This window comes from Lissotriton vulgaris, chromosome 12, assembly GCF_964263255.1.
Source record: "Lissotriton vulgaris chromosome 12, aLisVul1.2, whole genome shotgun sequence".
Lineage (NCBI taxonomy): Eukaryota > Metazoa > Chordata > Amphibia > Caudata > Salamandridae > Lissotriton > Lissotriton vulgaris.
The window spans coordinates 254,109,665-254,128,704 of NC_141700.1; the positions used below are offsets into that span (position 1 = coordinate 254,109,665).

Sequence of the window (19,040 nt, forward strand, 5' to 3'; positions counted from 1 at the left end):
CTCCTGATAATAGGCAAGCCCTCTCCACCATGGCTTAACGGGCAGGGAGATAGCTCATGGCTGGGACCTTCCTACCATTAATACCAGCTGCACTCATAAACCCCATGGAATTTGGCTGATTTACTATAGTGCCTCTGGGGTCATTTCCCAGATACCCATACCTAACAAGTTGAGCTCCGTTAGACCTCTCCTGGCTCCATGCCCCAACTAAAGTCGACTAGAAATCATGGGAGTAGCCAGAACAGCATCCTATACCAGGAAGTCCTTCTTGTAGTACCCCTCTTGGTCTTTCCCCGGTACACAAAGTTTTAAAGAAGATGGAAGTGGGAGGGTGCTGGTTATTTTGAAAATGCATGGTATGGTGAAAGGGGGAAGGTTGAGAAATTAGGAAGATGGAGGGAAAAGAAAAGAGTAAGGGTCCTGGCCTAAACCTAAACAAAGAATAAATAAATAAATAAATAAATAAAACTTGAACACAATTGGATCAGACCTAATCAGAATCAAATCGAAGCACGAACCAAAGCACTACATAAATTGCCTTTCAAAATAAAAGTATCAGTAACTAAGGAAAAACCAAATACAAAATTACAGCTGTAGATCAGATTTAAACAGGCAGAGCAAGTGAGTAAAGAGATGCAAACTTCACTAGTACCAGGAAATGAGAAAAAGCACAATTCACATGCAGAAAATGTTTTAATCAGAACTTATCAACATCATTGCAGCCAGTAGGTAGGTGTTTGCCATAGGATTGTTCCAGTGTGTGGGAAGTACTGTGGATAAGGACAAGTTGGAGTCTACTGAATCCCGGTTCTCACTTACCACAAGTAATTCAGACAGCAGAACATGACACATGTCATCATCACAAATGGAATGCCTTTGGTGTTGGGAAGGGAGCCTTGTTGAGTTTCTGTATTTAAATAGTCATTAAGAGAAACCTAATGCACTGAGATGGTCCAGGGTTCTCCTGTAGAGGAGTTTGTTTAGATGTGGTAGCAGCAAAATGAGCAGGCAGGTACTAGTAGTGTGCCTCCAAAAAGAGCATTCCCTTGCTACGTGGATGCTGTTACACATTGAAGGGTCATCTCAATGGCTGCAGTTGTCATAATATGGAAAAGCAGTGTCTTGCTCTGGTGAAGGCATCCATTGTTAAAAGAGTCTGTCCAGTTTTCCTACATTCTTATTGACCTAATCACATCTATGCGTCCTGTAGCTGAGTTGGGTTCAAGAGTATTTTCTCTCCAGGTTTGAAGGCTGGCATCCCTAGATATGGGCAGCTGGCACAACGGAAGGCATCCCCAAGGTAACACTAAAATGAGAGAGAAAAAGACAAATTATTGAAAAATGTTTAGCACAAGAATCGGTGCAAGAAATAGTAAATGGTTCACCCAGATGCACGCTCTTTAGGAGAATGCAACTTCACTGACCACCCTCTAGTCTAAGGCGGCCTCGTAATGTTTCTTCGAGTGACCGACATCTGATGAAGACTTTGCATTTCATTATCTACTTCAATTTTCTAGAAAAGGGACCATGGATATTTCTGAGACTATTTTGCCCGTGGCGCCTGTATTGCTGAACAAAGTATTATAATAATCTGAATATTTGTAATTTTTATGAACTGTTTTTATTTTTTGGATTATGCATAAATGCATTACATCTGTAGACAGAAGGGTAGCAGAGTAAATGCAACACATTTATTTGAATATAACACGTAACAGATCAAGATCCTCCCCGACCTGCGAAGGGGAACTTGAGAAACCAACCATTTGTCAGAAAAACTTAACACCTTTCTCAAACAGTTGATCCAAGATTGACCCCAGTATTTCTCACAAAGAAATAAAATGACGTGGGGCAACCTTTTAAGTGACCTCATGTTCTTGGAAGCAAAGATCATAAGTAACTTAACTGGAATACTCGTACACATTAATTCTCCACTTTATCACTCAGTGGCGGCCGGCACGGACAGGGCGGGGTGGGGGTGTTTGGATGTAAAATAATAATAAAACTTACCTTATCGCCGCCGTATCTCCAGTCTCTCCTTTGCGTCAGGACTCCGCCAGAACAAACCAGGATGCAGCCAGGCTCCCCTAACCAATCACAACCCTCCAATGCAGCTTTGTAATTGGTCTGAGTGCTTTGGATCGGCGCATAGCCAGGGAATGGGGTCCTGGGCATGTTCTCCATTCAGACTGTAATGCAGCCTGCTTGGAGAAAAAGCAAAATGTGCATGACTGTTTGGTCAGCCCGAGAGGGCCGGCCAAGCATTTATGCGCACTTTGAGTGGGCAAACCACTCTTCCCCTGCCCTGCTCTGAGAGCAGAACAGCGCCGCCCGCACGGAAAGCAGCAGGAACAAATAAAATGATAATAACATTCAGTTAGTATCATTTTATTTTTCGTTTAGTTACACTGCTTAAAAGCAGTGGGGCGACGCTCCTCTGCCTTACCGGAGGAGCTACCACTGTGATCACTGTGCCTAACCACCCCCTTGTGGTGCAGGAGCAATTACTACAAATTTATTTTTATTTTCTGAAAACTATGCCCAGCATAAAATTGCTTCCCAGCATTAATTCAGTATCCCAAAACAGATTAGAAAAAAATGAATTACTTGCTATAGTCACTTTGCTATTCATAGACATGAGGTTTACTTAGGCCTTGGTTACAACTTCCATGGATTTAAATGTGGGGATATCACAGAGCCGGAATCTGTGATCCCAGACTGTATCCCTGAATCTACAAGTTATCTTGCACAAAATGGGTTTACGCTGACCTGCCAATACTGGGTCCAATTCTGCTGCGCCGGAGGAAATAATAGGCCTAAATCCACTTACATGTATTTACCACCTGCTTTGAGTAGGAGGTATGTGAGTGCAGGCACCATTTTAAAGGCTGTGGTGTGAGAGTGGATGTAGTGTGAGTGAGGGGTGCAATGGAGTGAGCGTTTGCTCTCCACCTCCCCCTGTGCAGGTCCCTCTTCCAGACTGCCCCTCTTAATTCTTTTGCTTTGTTCAGGTGAACGTAAGACCACCAATATGATCCCATATGGACTTGACAGAACCTAGGACCCTTCACTGGGGGCCAATGGCAATTACAAAGTCCTGAATGATCTGCTTCCTCATTGAATGCAGCATGTCCTGAATCTAAGTCTCTGGCTTGATCTGCAAAGTGTCTGTACAGATCACTAAAGGGCTCACCAATGGCGCTTCCCTCACCACCGGTAAGGCCAGCATCCAGGCTCCTCTACGGATGCTGTTCAGGGTTTCCACCCTGGTGTCCAGCGCTACCATAATATCCTTCATGCATATCCTCAATTCATGGAGCTCTGCCAGGGAGGAGACTACTTGGGCCTTGCAGTACTCCCAAGTGACCAATTCTGATGTTGCAAGTGCCTGTTCCAAACCCACCACTCTATCAGTGAGATTCAACGGTTTAGTTTCAATTTCAATTATTGTATTTGCACCACTCTCCGCTGTTACCATCAAGATGCCATGAAGCACAGCGATGGCCCCGAGCTATCTTTTCTCACCTCTCATAAGAGGCACTTCCTCCTCATCTTGAATATTCTTCAGACTGATGTTCTTGTGGGCTTCGCACGGCACATAGTTCTTCGGTCTAAATAATATCCCCCTGTTCCTTTTGAAATGGGTAGCAAGCATCTATATGTACTTTTACTGTTACATGTGATACAGCCCTAGCTGAATGCTAACAAAGACACTGTTTATGCACTTACTAGAGGGTGTGGTGCAAGTAGAGGGCGTAGAAAGTAGGCTCCCTTGTTTGAATGATGCAGCTAATAAATGTACCCTTGATTCCTATCTTTTTCTTAAGCTCACAATCAAAGCAGGGAAGGGACATTTCCATTCTCTGAGACTTGCAGTGCTTAGGAACGCTTTGAGGAACTATGGTTACAAAGGGAGATGACCTTATGTGTTCAATATTATAGGAATGCGGAAGAAAAGTAGCAGTTAGCTTCTGTAACTCTATTTTGAACGAGAAGTATTATTTGAAATTCTCTGTAACTATAGCAGAGCCAAGCATGAGCAGACCCATCCTCGCTCCACAGAACAATATGCCACAGAACAATACACCAGTGCAGTGGTGAGGCTGGAACCGCAGTTTAGTTACGGTAGGGGATGCTGAAATATGGAGTTCCGGCTGCAGGACCAAAGTCACAATAAGGTACGTAGGGAGGCTTTACATGACATGAGGATAATGAATACAATCATGTTTTTAGATGGCTAGTTATAATTTAGGCTGGCTTAACAGGATAATATGTGTGATGAAATGTATTTGGTACTATATAACTCTTGACGTAATTTGTATGAAAACTGCTGAGTTGTTTATAATATTTAAAATTATTCTAGTGCATATGATTAGTAGATAAATAATGTATAATATTCATAAATTGTAAAATACCGACAACTTTGGGTGCATAAAGACTAGGGCAGGGCATGGTGTATACCACTGTCATATCAGAGATTCTCTGACATTTGTCTGACTTACATATCAGAGCACAGCTCAGTGGGCGAGGAGTGAAAGACGCCTGCCAGTTTCAGTTCTCCTTTTCTCTGAAATGGTCACAGAGTTCTTTCAGGGCTTGGGGGGAGTCTACTGCTCATGACCCCAATAATTTGGAGGTAACACGCCACACCGTTCTTGAAGGGCTTGCTTTTTCCCCATAGAGATCAACAAGGAGAGGGGATGTTAGTGTACGCAGAATTGCAGTAGAAAAAGGATTGTCTGTCGACAAGAATCCTGCAAAATATGGCAGCCTCGCATTTGAGTAGGCAGCTGTGAGAGGTGATGCACCTTCCATCCTATGCACGTGTGGTCACTTCAACATGGGTTTCAGATACTCTGGGTGTGGTGAAGAATTCACTCTTTCAGGTTCTCCTCTGCTGAACCCAGGGATTGTGCCGCACCATTGCCCTCACTATGCTAGCACCAATCTCTCCCCTCTCACTCCCTGCCTGGTCGCTTCAATGCTGAAGCGCCTCGCCATCCTTCAGGACAATCAACTACTCATGTGGGTACCACTGCCAGCCCTGTAATATCCCTCACACAAGGTGACAGGAGTTGAGAGGAAGGCACAAGGGAGAGCTCAGCTGTACTTGTGAAAGCTTCTGCTTAATAAACTATGGTGCTCGGGGGGGCAGTGCCCCTCCACCCCGAGCTTCCTCCAGGGCTGCCATATACAAATTCAGACCATGGGGGAATGGGGGCAAGTAAGGGGCCCCATCAGTGGGAACAGAGAAGAAACGCTTTCATCTTGGAAAACATGTTGCTCAGCCTTCCCCCTTCGCTTTCCTCAAAGAGTTACATTGTTGAAGCTGTACATTTACACAGTACTGTACACTAATGTACAAAACAACACAACAGCGTGAAGTAAAATGCAATTTGAAGTAACAGAAAAACAGAGTTGGGATTCTAGTCTGCTACAGCTTAATATAGAGGAATTATTTTGAGGAGTGCAGGAGCTAGATTTCTAACATCACTTTCTAGGTCATTTTTGTGGTACACTGAAGTTTGAAATAAGTGTCAAAAAATATCCTTTCAGTTCCAAGGTTGGAAAATAAATTTTAGAGGTGCACTAACAAAGTTCACATGGCTGAAAGTACATATTTCGCTCAGATCCTGCAGTAGCAAATTGCCCATAGGGCCTGTTTCATAAAGGAGTTAAGGGCAGGCAGTATCCGAGTCTTAATTTGTTAGTGCAAGATATATAGGACTACAGTCATGTGGTTATTTCCTTTGGCACATAAGCTGTGTGGGCCATGGTAAGTGGTCCGCAAACAGCCAAAAAAGGGTTTCATTTTACAGAGATGATAGCTTTGTATCTGTCACATCTTGACTGCAAAATACTAGAGCATGGGAGCTACTTTTAGCTTCTTATTTGGAGACTACTTGGTGAATCAGAAAGAAAAGGCTCCCTTTCAATAGGCACAGGCTCAGGAGCCCGGTTACTTGGTTGTGAATTAAAACAACTGATGAAGGAAAACTAAACTAGAGCAAAACTGAAGGCCCTTCTTGTACAAATTCCATGTAGCATGCAGGAATAAAAATTACCTTAGCTGGGGACTCCATCCACAAATGGGAGCGTCACCATGATGCCATTTTCCCTTGCCGAGGACCATGTTTTCAGCAACATGCTTGAAAGGTCTTGAGAATTTGTTTCCCAGCTCGCTGATGGCTACAGTATTGCCATTGTCACCACATGGGAAGAAGGGAGGCTTTTAGTGCCAAAAAGGCCATTACCAGCTACACAATGTTCACATTTTTAGAATTAATTGGTGAACTGTGGATGTTAAATGGCTTCTCATCAATTTCTAGAGATCATGTTTCTCGCACCTTCACCAAGATTCTCTTGGGCTGAAAGACCAGTTTTATGAGTCCTAGCAAAGGCCCTTTGTTAGCTTCTTGACAAAGTGCTTGAGAAGAAGAGTAGTTGGAGGAAGAGTGGGAAAGCTGGATAGAGGACAGGGAGACCAATCCCCAAAGTCACTATCATAAGGATCTCCGAGGCCAGTGAAATCTCTTTCCAATGAAGCAGAGGCTAGGAATTCTGCTTGCCTCCCTCACTGCTGTTGTGCATTTCTGGGTCGAAGTTGGATGCTACCGTGTCCTTCAACTGGCTTGCACCATAAATGAACTTAGCATTTTGACATCCATAGTATTTGATTAAGAAAAAAAACAAAATCGACTCTTGCTTGGGATAGCTGGTTTTGAACCTGCAGATCAGGAATTTTTAAACACTATATTTACTGGTTTCCAAAATGCATAAGTAAAGATGGATGTATTTTACAACAAGAATTTACTCTGTATTTTTGATACAATGTCTCAAAAGAACAGTCCCTGGTAAAGTGATAAAGTACGACCCCTCTCTCTATGAATCCTCTCCATCCCCTCTTGTCTATCGAGTGAAGCCGTCCAGTGTCTCCATCGATCAGCCATCAATTGAATGTTATCTAATTACATAAACATATCTTTTATCAGTGTTAACCCTGGATCCTATGTTTTCACCGGAATGATGATAAAAGCGAAACAGAAATCAGCACAGTCGTTCTAGTGCTAATAGGCAGCGTGTCCAGGCCAGAGTAGGTAGGCCCACTAAACTACATAAAATTCCAAGTATTCTCCTTTAGGATTAGCAATAAGGTTATTCTGTCGCAACATGTTCTAAACATTCCAAAATGTTGCATGTCATTGTGAAGGCACTGGTGAGTCGCCTTTCTTCCATTAAGCTGTGGTAGCTGATTTTGCTGCCCCTGGTGATTGCCAAATCAACTCTCACCCTAACAGAATTTCATAGAATTTAAATATAAAATCCATTGGATGACGTAAGAGATGAAAAGAGAATCTCAAAAGCAATTTTAATTCTTTTAGCTCCCTCTTTCGTTTTTGGATTCGCAATCCAATCACAGAGCTGAGTGTTGGAAAGGCGTTCTGATTCATCTAATGCAAAGTCGATTTTACATTGTGTGAAAGATTTTGTGGTACCTTTCTCAAACATATATTATGTGAATTTACAACTATAATCCTTCCCTTTCCCGAACAGCCTGAGGTGGAGCGCGGGAGAGTGCTCTGGGTTGGAGTGTATCAGAGTATAATGGGAGGGGAATGGCTTGAGCCCCAGTTTCACTTCCATATTGCCCACACTATAAGATTAATTGCTATGGGTGCAATAAGAGAGGCGTATAAAGGCATTACCCATCTTCTCAGCCATTTACTATACCACAGGGATCTCCTGTAACTGCTTTCTCCAAATATGGTCATATCCTATTAGTTCCTGCCTTTGGCCATTGAATTACTATTCTCAATTGCCACCTGATAATATGTCTAGATGGGCACCTATATTAACACTTTTTTTAATGCTGCTTATCTTAACAAAGTTTTATATAGCGCTCGTACACCCAGAGGTTTCATGGCGCTGACCGACGGAGGCTATGAGGCTGCAGCTTGGAAGGCTTAAAGGAAAGTTAGGCAAGAGTCTGGACAAACAGCCAAGTTTTGAGCTGTTTCCTGAATGGCAGGAGGTTGGGGCAAGAGCGAATTTCCAAAGGGAGGGAGTTCCATGATTTGGAGGCGAGGGTGGCAAACCTTTGCCCTCACTTGCGTTGGAACTTATAGTAAGGGACAATAAGGAGGTTTTGAGAGGCAGAGCGTAGGCTACGGGAAGGAGTGTATCTGGGCCGGAGGTCATGAATGAACTTAGGACTGCGAGCATATAGAGATTTGAAGGTAATGCAAGCCGTTTTGAATGTGATACGTTGGGTAATGGGGAGCCAGTGGAGTTCTCTCAATAGGGATCTGGCTGACTGCCAGCGCGGCAATTGGTATATAAGTCTGGCTGCTTGATTTTGGGCCATCTGCAGGCGTTTGCTAAGGGCAACAGAGTGACCCAGATAGATGGCGTTGGCGTAGTCTAAGTGCGACAGTACCAAGGCCTTCACCACCTGGGAAAGGCTGGCTGGGTGAGCATCCGACTTATCTTTTTTATCTTGTGGAGCTGGAAGAAACATGTGGACACAACCGAATTCACTTGAGGCTGTAGTGACAAATGTTTGTCAATAAGCACACCCAGGCTTTTGACCGAGCTGGAAGGGGTGGGGGGGGGGGGGGGGGGGGGGAGTTCGGGTGGCCAATAATGCGGGCCCCAGAATAGCTGGCTTTTGCTGAAAAGGACCAATTCGTTCTTGTCAGGGTTTAACTTTAATTGGTTACAGTCCATCCAATGGCGTATGTGGAGCATGGTGTTCTGGAATTCATGGATAGAATTTGGGGAATTGTCAATTGTGAAGGTAAGTTGCAGGTCGTCTGCATAATTAGAGGTGGTGACTTTGAAGTGTTTGAGAGACCGAAGCAGAGGGAGCATGTAAATATTAAATAGAATGGGGGACAGCGAGAAACCTTGGGGACCCCGCAAGTGATGTGGAGTTTGGGGGACGAAAAGGGGGCCAGACCGACTGCTTGCGTGCGGTCACTGGGCTGAGCGCAGATGCCGGCTACTTTGACACGGTCGAGGAGGATGTCATGGTCGACCGTGTCAAACGCTGCCGACAGATCAAGTAAGACCAGGGCCTGGGGGATTGCCATGTCTGCGTTTTGATGCAGGGAGTCCAGGACCCCCGTGATGACTGACTCAGTGGAGTGGGCCGGTCGAAACCCGGCTTGAAAGGGGTCCGAAAAATCGGATTGCTCAATAAAGCTGGAAAGATGTGACGTCACATGGGCCTCCAATACCCTGGCTAAATCAGGAAGGAGGGAGATTGGCCTGTAGTTGGATAGGGTGGCGGGCTCCGCTCCCGTTTTTTTTAGGAAGGGCACCACAACTGCCTCCTTAAAAGAATTAGGAACCACGCCATGAGTTAAGGATGTATTAAGGAGTCTTAAGATAGGAGGGAGAAAAGCGGCAAATATGTTTAAGATATAGGGGGGCAACAGTCTTGAGGCGATCCAGACTTTACCTTATTTAGAAGGGCAAGTAGGGAAGGGGCATCCAGGATAGGAAAGTGATCTAATGAATGGATGCTGGTAACGTGTACCGGGCCAGGGGAAGGGGGAGTGGTGACAAGAATACTAGATTTGATGGTCACGATTTTATCCAACAAATATTGGTTGAGAGTATTACAAAAGTCCTGAGTGACCGCGGGTTTAGGCAGGATTCGTCCAGGGTTAGAGAGTTAATTGACGATGGCAAAGATGTCCTTAGAATTGTTATTTGATTGTTCAATTATACTGGAAAAGAAGGCAGCTTTGGCTAGGATAATAGCCTTCATGTTATCTGCACGGGCGGCCGAGTAGAGGGTCTTTTCGAGAGGGTCATAGGCTCTCCTCCATACGCGTTCCTTTTGACGGACAATTCGTTTTTTTGCCCTAAGGTCAGGGGAGAACCATTTTTGAGCATCAGATTGGCGAATGGTTTTGAGTTTCTTTAACGGGGCATATATGTCACTTGCAGCTGAGAGCCAGTTAGAGATGTCGGCTATTGGAGACAACCTTCCATTGACTTGGGGATAATCGATTATTGTCCCCCTTTTTAAAAAAGGTTCAAGGTCAGAGGCACAAAATTACCGTCCCATCTCCCTCCTGGACTCGTCGATTAAGGTCCTGAGCAGAATCCTCCTAGAGAGACTAGAAACTTGGGCAGAGGAAAAAACCATCTTATCGCCTGTACAGTACGGGTTCAGAAGGGGGACGGGAACAATGGAGCGCTGTGTAAACCTCAACCTTATTATTAATAAATATACCACAGTTAAAGAAGGCAATTTATTTTTATGTTTTGCCGATTTAAGTTCTGCTTTTGATTTAGTTGAACATTCCCTTTTATGGCCTATTTTATTGGAAATATGAGCGCCAAAGGAGATTATGTATTTTCTGGCAAGATTACATGAAAATCTGTCTAGTAAAGTGCGATTTGGTCCTGCCGGCGAATGTACTCCCTTTTTTAAGGTCAACAGAGGCATTAGGCAAGGTTGCGTTTTAGCACCTCTTTTATTTTCCTTATCTATCAATCAAATTGACTTAATCCTTAGAACGACTCCAGCAGATGCACCCTTGATTGATGGTAATCCCATCCCAATATTGCTGTACGCTGATGACGCGGTCCTCCTATCACGAACCCAAAACGGTCTCCAATGCCTTATTGACAAATTCCAGATGTTTATAGACAGTAGGAAATTGTTAATTTACCAAGAAAAAACTTTTGTAATGTCATGCGGGAAGAAGATCAAGCGAAATAGGACTTTTTATTTAGGTGATGTAAAAATAGAAACTGTTAAAAAGTTCTGTTACCTTGGCATTACATTCTCTGGAGATGGAAGGTGGGCCGATGAACAAGAGAGTGTACGACTTAAAATGGTTAGGAACACTAACAGTGTTTTTAGATTTGCCGCCAAATTGGGGAGCCGTAGAATTAAGGAGATGGTGTCAATTTATAATTCAAGGCGCATTATATGGGGCGGGTGTATGGGGCCACCACACTCACAGCGGCAAGCTAATCCAACAGGAGGACAATTTATTCCTGAAACGCTTGCTGTGCGCCCCTGCATGAGCCTCTACTGAGATAACGTGGTGTGGGAAAGGGTCACCTGCCCACTAAGATTCTACATAGCAACCGTCTTTTTTGGAGATCAGTCCGGAAGAAAATGCCCCACCTCAAACAGAAGAACAAGAAGGGGTCAAAGAAACAGAGGAAGAAATAGCCAGAAGGACAAGGAGCCAAATGTCGAAAGCCACCTAGTCATTAATATTTCTTCAAAAAACCTCACGGAATCCCAAATGAACATTCTCAATAAAGGTACTACTTTTGTTCCAACATATCGTACCAATCTTGCAGAAACTGAAATAGCGCTGTTCAAGTTTTTTAGAACCCTCAAATTGAGATTCTTCTTTAAGGACCTTCAAGAAACCAGAGATGATGATCCATGGAATACTGATTTCAGACCTAAGAGTAACTTCTGCACACCCTTTTCGCATAAAACTATTGATGCCTTAGAGAGATCAGTACTATCTTAAGTACAAAGAATTCCGTTCACTAAACCCAAGAGACATAATCTATCGGCTAAAGAATGGAATACATTAAAACATTTGAGTTTTGAACAGAATTTAAAGTTCGAGAAAGCTGACAAAGGGGGAGCACTTATTGTGATGGATACTGACTTTTATGTCAGAAGTGTCAATAATCATGTGTCTGATGAAAACATTTATTTACCACTTGAGACTGATCCCACACTAGAATATCAATCCATTCTTCAAAAGATTTTGGACCACGCATTAGAAATGAACTGGATTAGTGAGAAAACTCATACATTTTTTGAAACGAAGTACCCAAGAAGACCGCAACTATATATGTAGCCCAAAATCCAAAAAGGATACCATCAATCCTCCGTTTAGACCCATAGTATCGGCCTGTGGTTCCATCTCCGAACCGATTGGAAATTTGTTGATAGGTTTCTTCAACCAATTGTACAGAGAAGCACAACGCATATTAAAGACACTACTGCCTTTTGAACTTGTTGGATACTATCAAGCTAGAAGTTGGTGAAACATATTGGTTATGTACGATCGATGTAACCGCACTTTACACCTCCATTCCCCACAATGAAGGTATTGAAGCTCTTGAATGGAGCCTCCTCAACAGTGACTTGGAAGAGACTAAAAAGATATTTATCATGGATCTTATGCAATTTGCTCTATACTACAGCTACTTTGAATGGCAGGGAAAATATTTCGACCAATGTAATGGCACATTAATGGGCTTTGGGGGGGCCCCCTCATATGCCAACATTTATATGTCGAAATTTGAGATCGACTACATCCTGAATAATCCTACATGGACCGAGGGCCTTGTGGCCTTCAAACGTTATATTGACGATATATTTGTGATATGGAAAGGAGCGAAAGCACAACTGGAAGAGAATATAGTGGTAATCAACACACACAATGACCTATCAAATTCACCTATGCTATAGATAAAGAATCCATAGACTTTCTGGATGTGAGGGTGACGTTGCACAACAACACACTCAGCACAAAAGTGTACACCCAAAAGACAGACAGAAATTTAAGCCTTTCGTTCCAAAGTTTCCATCCGGAGCAATTAAAAAAACATTTACCAACTTCTCAGTACATTAGATTAAAAAGGATCACTACGAACAACGAAGATCTACTAGAATCATTGAAGGAGCAAACCAATAAATATCGTCAACGAGGATATCCGCAAGACATTTTGGATGAATCTCTCCAAAAAGTCACAGAAATACCCAGAGAAGAATTACTCAAAGAAAAAACTAAGACTTTGGATAAAAAAACAGTATGTCCTCAAGTACTCGATTGAATCATCTCACATTAAACACATTCTTAATAGACATTGGTCTTTGATCCAAATGAAACCAGACCTCAAGGGTCTGTACAACAACAGAATTACGTTCGCATTCCAAAGGTCTAAAAATTTGATAGAAAATTTTGAATACTCCCAACAAAGGCAAAACTACTCACAAAGGCATGTTGAAATGCCAGAACTGTAGACATTGCAGCAACGTAATGGTTGGTAACAAATTTGCTAACCCGACCAAAGGAACTACAATAGAACTGAAACACACGAGCACCTGTGAAACAACAAACTGTATATATGCCATCAAATGCCCATGTGGCAAAATATATGTGGGCCAAACTGAACGCAAAATCAAAGTTCGGATCACTGAACATAAAAGCAATAAACGGCTATCGAATATGAAATCTACCATCGCCAGTCATTGGCAGGAAGCTCGTCATCAAATATCCCTATTGAGATTCATGATTCTGGAGGTGCTTCCCAAGCGCCGTGATATGGACCCGATGAAACACAGACTGAGAGCGGAATACTTTTGGATTAAAAAATTAAATTGCCTACAACCGATGGGGATGAATGATCACATTGAATATGTTTGCTTTTTGTAAATTTGTGTACATTCCTGACATTGGCTGATGATATATTCTTGATCCTCATAACGATGGTATTTCACTGTTTTTCTCTTTTAACCTCTTTTTATGTTGCTGAACATATTTTCGAAAGTCAGTGATGTTGTATATGTTTAGGCGATCCACACACTTAATTTGCACATGATATATCCCACTGTATTTGCATATACATTGGTTCTTGAATACGTGGCTTTTGGTGATTTTGTATTTTGAAATTATGTCCCCTCTCGTTTTCGCTTCCCTTTTTTAAAAAACACTTTATTAATCAGCACCAGATTTACATGGCTACTCTTCCTTGAAGCCGAGATCCCCTTATCACGTGACTCGGGGCCCACGCATCAGCGTCAAATTTCATTTGTAAATGCTTGTTTCACTTCCGTTTGCATGATCTCTATCGCGTACGCCAAGACGCGGCTTGCGCGGTCTTTCTGTAAGTCTTCCTCGATTCATATTCTGCATGTTGACACGCTAGACGACACTCTTTTCTTTTTCTTTCATTTACGTTTAAGGTCTGGAGTTTGGTTTAAAAGCACTCTTGGTTCACACCCGCAGCGTCGACATCTGTTCACCCTTAGCACATATTGCACTTTGAGAGCTTTTGGTAGCCTTTAACTTTCGCCTTTCGCTTTTTCCAAGCACTCCAGGTGACCACTCCGCTGTATGTGCACCTGACCGTATTCCCGATATTAGCACTATCTTTGCGTATTTTACTTGTTCACGCCTAAATTCAATGAACTAACTGCATATTGTCGCACATTTGATGATGGAGTATCTAATTTGGTCCTGTATGACTTATTTTACAGACCCCCGACGAAGGGTCTCACTCGACAGACCCGAAATGCATTGGGTGCTTGGAAGGACTGCAATATAATGATGATTTGTATCATAAGAGCATTATTATGAATACATCGAATATTTGAACAATAAATGGATGGAATCTAACTGGAAAGATTTTTTGATTTATGTTGAACTAAGTAGTTGGAGATTACTAAGAAACCAGCGGGTTTCAGTGTGAATCGAGCGCGCATCTTAGTGGGCAGGTGACCCTTTCCCACACCACGTTGTAACATTTAAGGCACGACCAGACTCCGTGCGTCAGATGTGGCGCCAACCGGATTTTTTTTAAAATTTGTATATAATTGGTCTATTTGAGTGCACGGGGATAACAGTATTGCCTCTACTGAGATAACCCATAGGGAAGTGGGCTTAAACTATGTTAAGGACCTAGCAGCCCTGCGTCCTCTGGCATTACGGCGATCTATTTGGTCCAAAACCGAAACTAAATTCACCCAGGACGTAATTAATGACTGTCTAAAGCTCGACTACAGTTTACGCATTCCATGGCTTAGCCACATTCAATATTGGTACAAGTTACTTTTTGACCTAGATCCTTTCCAGGAAATGGAACAGGGCGCCTCTATATAAAAAAAAGAGCTTAAGGAATCCTTCCTAGAATACATAAGGAATGCCAGGGTTTTTGAATATGAGAAACAACGTACTTTTACCTTTTATCAGGAGTACAACGTAAGCGAAGGCTTCCAGCCCTATTTAACAGAAGTTACAAGAAACTCCTATCGCTTTGCATTAACACGCTTAAGATTAGGCACTGTGCACCAACTTGTGGCATTCCCTTATACTAGACAGAACAGTACCTCTCCATGCCCCTGCAATGGTATATCCAAACAGAGCTGTTGTCATTTTATGCTGTTTTGTAAATTTTATATTTTTTTAAGGAAATTTTATTTAAAACCCATCTTTTTAAAATACAAGGTCCAATCCACTAAGGCTGCGATGCAGATAATGTTTGAATTGGGAAGTCCGGATGTATGCTTTTATGTAGCTACATACATTTTAAGATGTATGTCAGCAAGGAAATCGATTATTATATGAACATGCAGTACTAAGAACCAACATATGTTACTTTTATTGGGAGAGATGAACATTCACTCTAGCTTCTACATGGTTTCTGGTTACTAGCATGCGTATTATTGATATTGCGAGCTTTGCACATGTGTTATAAATGAAATTGCACTTCATCATTACAAGTTTTGCACATGTGTTATTAAGGAAATTGCACGTACGTCTTTCTTGGTTACCAGCATGTGTCACTTTACCATTGCGAGTTTGCACGTGTTATAAAGGAAATTGCACTTTACTAGGCGTGTTTTGCACATATAAGAGTACTGTAGCCCCTGTATATACTTCGCAACCGTTTAATTATCCCTAAACATTTTCCCTATGTTTAGGTGCTGACATTGCAGGGTTTATCTTTTACTATAAAAATGTTATTATATTCTCTATATGTATTGTTATGTTTTATGCTTTGTCTGCTATATGGTTATATATATATACCGAATAAAGCATTTTGAACTGAACTACTATTCTCAATTGCCACCTGATAATATGTCTGGATATCTGGCATTGCCATTCTTCCCTGTATTTTCCAGCATTGCAAGATCCTCACAGGGATTCCAAGTTTAGATTATCTCAATGTAAAGTGTGAGACCACTAGTTGGTGGTTATCAAGGAACCAGCAGTAGTCAACACTAATTGGTCAGGCCTGAAAGAGGCATTCAACTCTTGGTAATATGTTCACCTTTACGGCGCCCATCTTACCCATCCAAGAGATAAACAAAGGAGTCTTTCTTTCTAAATTGGTCCTATGGATTTGGCAAGGAGTGAGGGACAATTTGCTCTAACAAGACCAGCAACTGATGCTGTAATTTTGATCTCCCAAATATTTTATGTGGGAGGAGGCCCATTGGAACTGAAATCGGATCTTGAACTGGGTCATAAGTTCCTCAGGTAGTGCAAGGATCGAAATCTGTATTTCCCCATATTGATCTTGTATCCTGGAAGGCTTTGAACCATTTCTGCACACCTAATCCAGGCCAGGAGGGAACTAAATTAGGTCACCCAGTGTGTCATAAGCAAAATCATCACATTGTGCATATGGTGTCTGAAAGTTACACCTTGGATATAATGGGACAGATGCAAATGGCATGCACATGGTTTAATGCTCAGAGCACATAAGATCAAAAACAGCTCAATCTCTGCCCCCCTTTGTAACTTCATTGTAAAAGAGATTTGGCCATTCAGAGAATTCTAGTTCTGGTTCTGTTACAACTGGTCATTACTATTTTAAGGAAAAACAGGACCCAAACAATTATCAAAAACGGCCAGTCCACCATCTCGAAAGCCTTCTCTTCACCTACAAATATTAGGATAGCTAGCATCTTTTTGGGGGGCTTTCATGATCAGGTTGAACACCAGACTCACTTTATCATGGGCATGTCTATCTATAACAAAGCCCAACAGGCCTATATGGACCACATGTGGTATGACATTTTCAAACCTCCTTGCCAGGATTTTAATATACATTTTAGCATCAATGTTAAGTAAGCTATGACCTGTATGCCGAGCACAGCAAAGGGTACTTGCCGGGCTTGGGCAGAACTGTAATATTAGCTTTGCTCACATGGCAGGGCCATATCCAATCAATGCTATCTTTTAGTTTGGGAATCAGCTGTGGGTACAAGGTCTTACAAAAACTGGCAGTGTAACCATTAGGCCTTAGAGCTTTACTGATGTTTAGGAGACAAACAGGATTGGAGGACCTCCTCTTTAGTATGGGTAAGAGCCAGTACCTCCACCTGAATCCAGGTTAATTTAGTCAGAGGCACTTAAGATTTATGCAGGGTTTCGTGTTCTAAATTGTGAGCCTGTGCTGTGTACAGAGTATCACAGAATTGCCTAAACTCTGTGCTTTTATCATCCCGTCTCACCCTTGGTTCTTGTATAATTCCCTTATATATGCTCTTTCTGTTTTCTCCCCTTAGTTTCTCGCCAGGTCTGTACCAACCTTATCACTTGCTTCACAGTATTGTCTCTTTAAATGAAGGAGTGTCATTCCACTTTAAAAAATAGCTTATAGTTCTCCTTTAATGAGGTAAACTTCCTCAAAGGGCTCACAGATGGGAGCTGTCATGTGGTCTTGCCCCAAATAGTCAAGTTCTGTCTTAAATATTATGTTTTTATTTCTAACATGCTTAGTTTTCAAAGGCTAGTCATAATAGTTATAAAGTTCCCCCTCAGAAGAGCTTTAAGAGGGCTCCCTTCTTGGGGGTCACACTGTGGCCATTCAGTAAGTCCAAAATATTCCTTGATATGGGCTTCCATTTCTTTCGAACATATAGTGTCTCTCAACAATGTAGGGTGCAGGGGTGCCACTACATAAGCATGCAGTCTTGCAAACTTATGTATTTCTGCTTATGCATAATTTGGCTCCCCTTGACGCTCCGCGAAGTAAATGGGAGAACAACTTTGAGAGACCGGAGGGTGACAACTGGAGGGAGGCCTGCAGGTATCCCAGGGAGGAAGCTATCTGGGCGGGAGCTCGGCTGGTACAGCTAAAGCTGTTCCATAGTGCATAATACACGAGAACCCGCCTCTACAAGATGGGGAGGGCAGATAGCAACCATCGCCTCAGGGGATGTGGGCAAACAGGTCTCTTGATCCACACCTTGTGGGAATGCCCAAGAATATGGGAATACTGGAAGAAGATGAGAGGCAGGATCTCCTTGTCCTGAATCTGTTCACTCCACAACTGGTAAACTTGGGCATCTTGGAGGAGCAGACGATGGATATTTACACACTCCTTTTTTGCAACATGGCTTTAATGGCGGCCAGGAGAAATATAGTGTGACACTTGAGGAGTAATAATACCTACAGCGTCTGAATGAACCTCAAACATGAACTTGTGCATGAGAGCGAAGGAAGTGGTTTACCGGACTAGACGGCGCCTGCATAAGCTTGAGAATATAGAGGGCCCATGGAAAAGGACCGAGGTTGACCCCAAAGAAAGACGAGGCATAAGGGGAGACAAGGTGGGCGGCAGCGTGGAGACACTGTACCTGATTTGGTGGGGGCAGGATGGTGATGAGAGGGAAAGGTCGGGATAGGACGAAGAACTCTACTATAAAAATGATGTGGTGGCTGCAGGGATCTGCCGGATTGCGACAGTGTTAAGTGCTGTAATGCAATGACTTTATTGCAATACCTTGTTGTAAAACTTAATAAAAATATTATTTAAAAATAGGTGTAGGCACCAATCCCCTTTTCATGTCAGACGAGGCCCCATATACAAATCTATCTACTTTTTACTAGTGCATGATTGGAAACACCAAGATTGAGCCTGTCCCTTTCGGATTAGAATAGAGGTGCCTATGCACTCCTCATAGAAATATAATCCATCTTCAAGAATGATCTGAGCATTGGGAAAAGAAAGAAACTCTTTCTCTTCTCAATTTCTCCATTACCAAATGTTTAATACGCATATTGGGATTAGAACATGGTCAAATTTCCTTGAAAATGTGCCATATTTCTCCCATTATTTGATCTGTCCATGTTTCCATCTCTGACCAGGTTGAAATCAAATGTAAGGTCACTGTACCTGTCAGAACCTCTTTAAGAGGGCCACAGGGCCAGCAAGAGCTACTGGGTCCAACTGTGGGGGGGTCGAAGACTCCTACTCCTGATGTCCCAGGGCCCGACTTACTACGAGTCCTGTGCAACTGGGACAAGTAA

General features: G+C 42.6%; 1 protein-coding gene across 2 annotated transcripts in view; it reads right to left on the minus strand.

The window, feature by feature from the left end:
• Positions 1–674: 674 nt before the first annotated feature.
• CIAPIN1 (cytokine induced apoptosis inhibitor 1) overlaps positions 675–19,040 on the minus strand; it is a 162,194-nt gene continuing 143,828 nt past the window's right edge. For both annotated transcript variants that reach the window (XM_086947782.1, XM_086947783.1), the window contains exon 9: positions 675–1,306. In XM_086947782.1, coding sequence (XP_086803908.1) covers positions 1,196–1,306 — 111 coding nt within the window. In that variant the 3' untranslated portion in view covers positions 675–1,195. The remainder of the gene's footprint in view (positions 1,307–19,040) is intronic.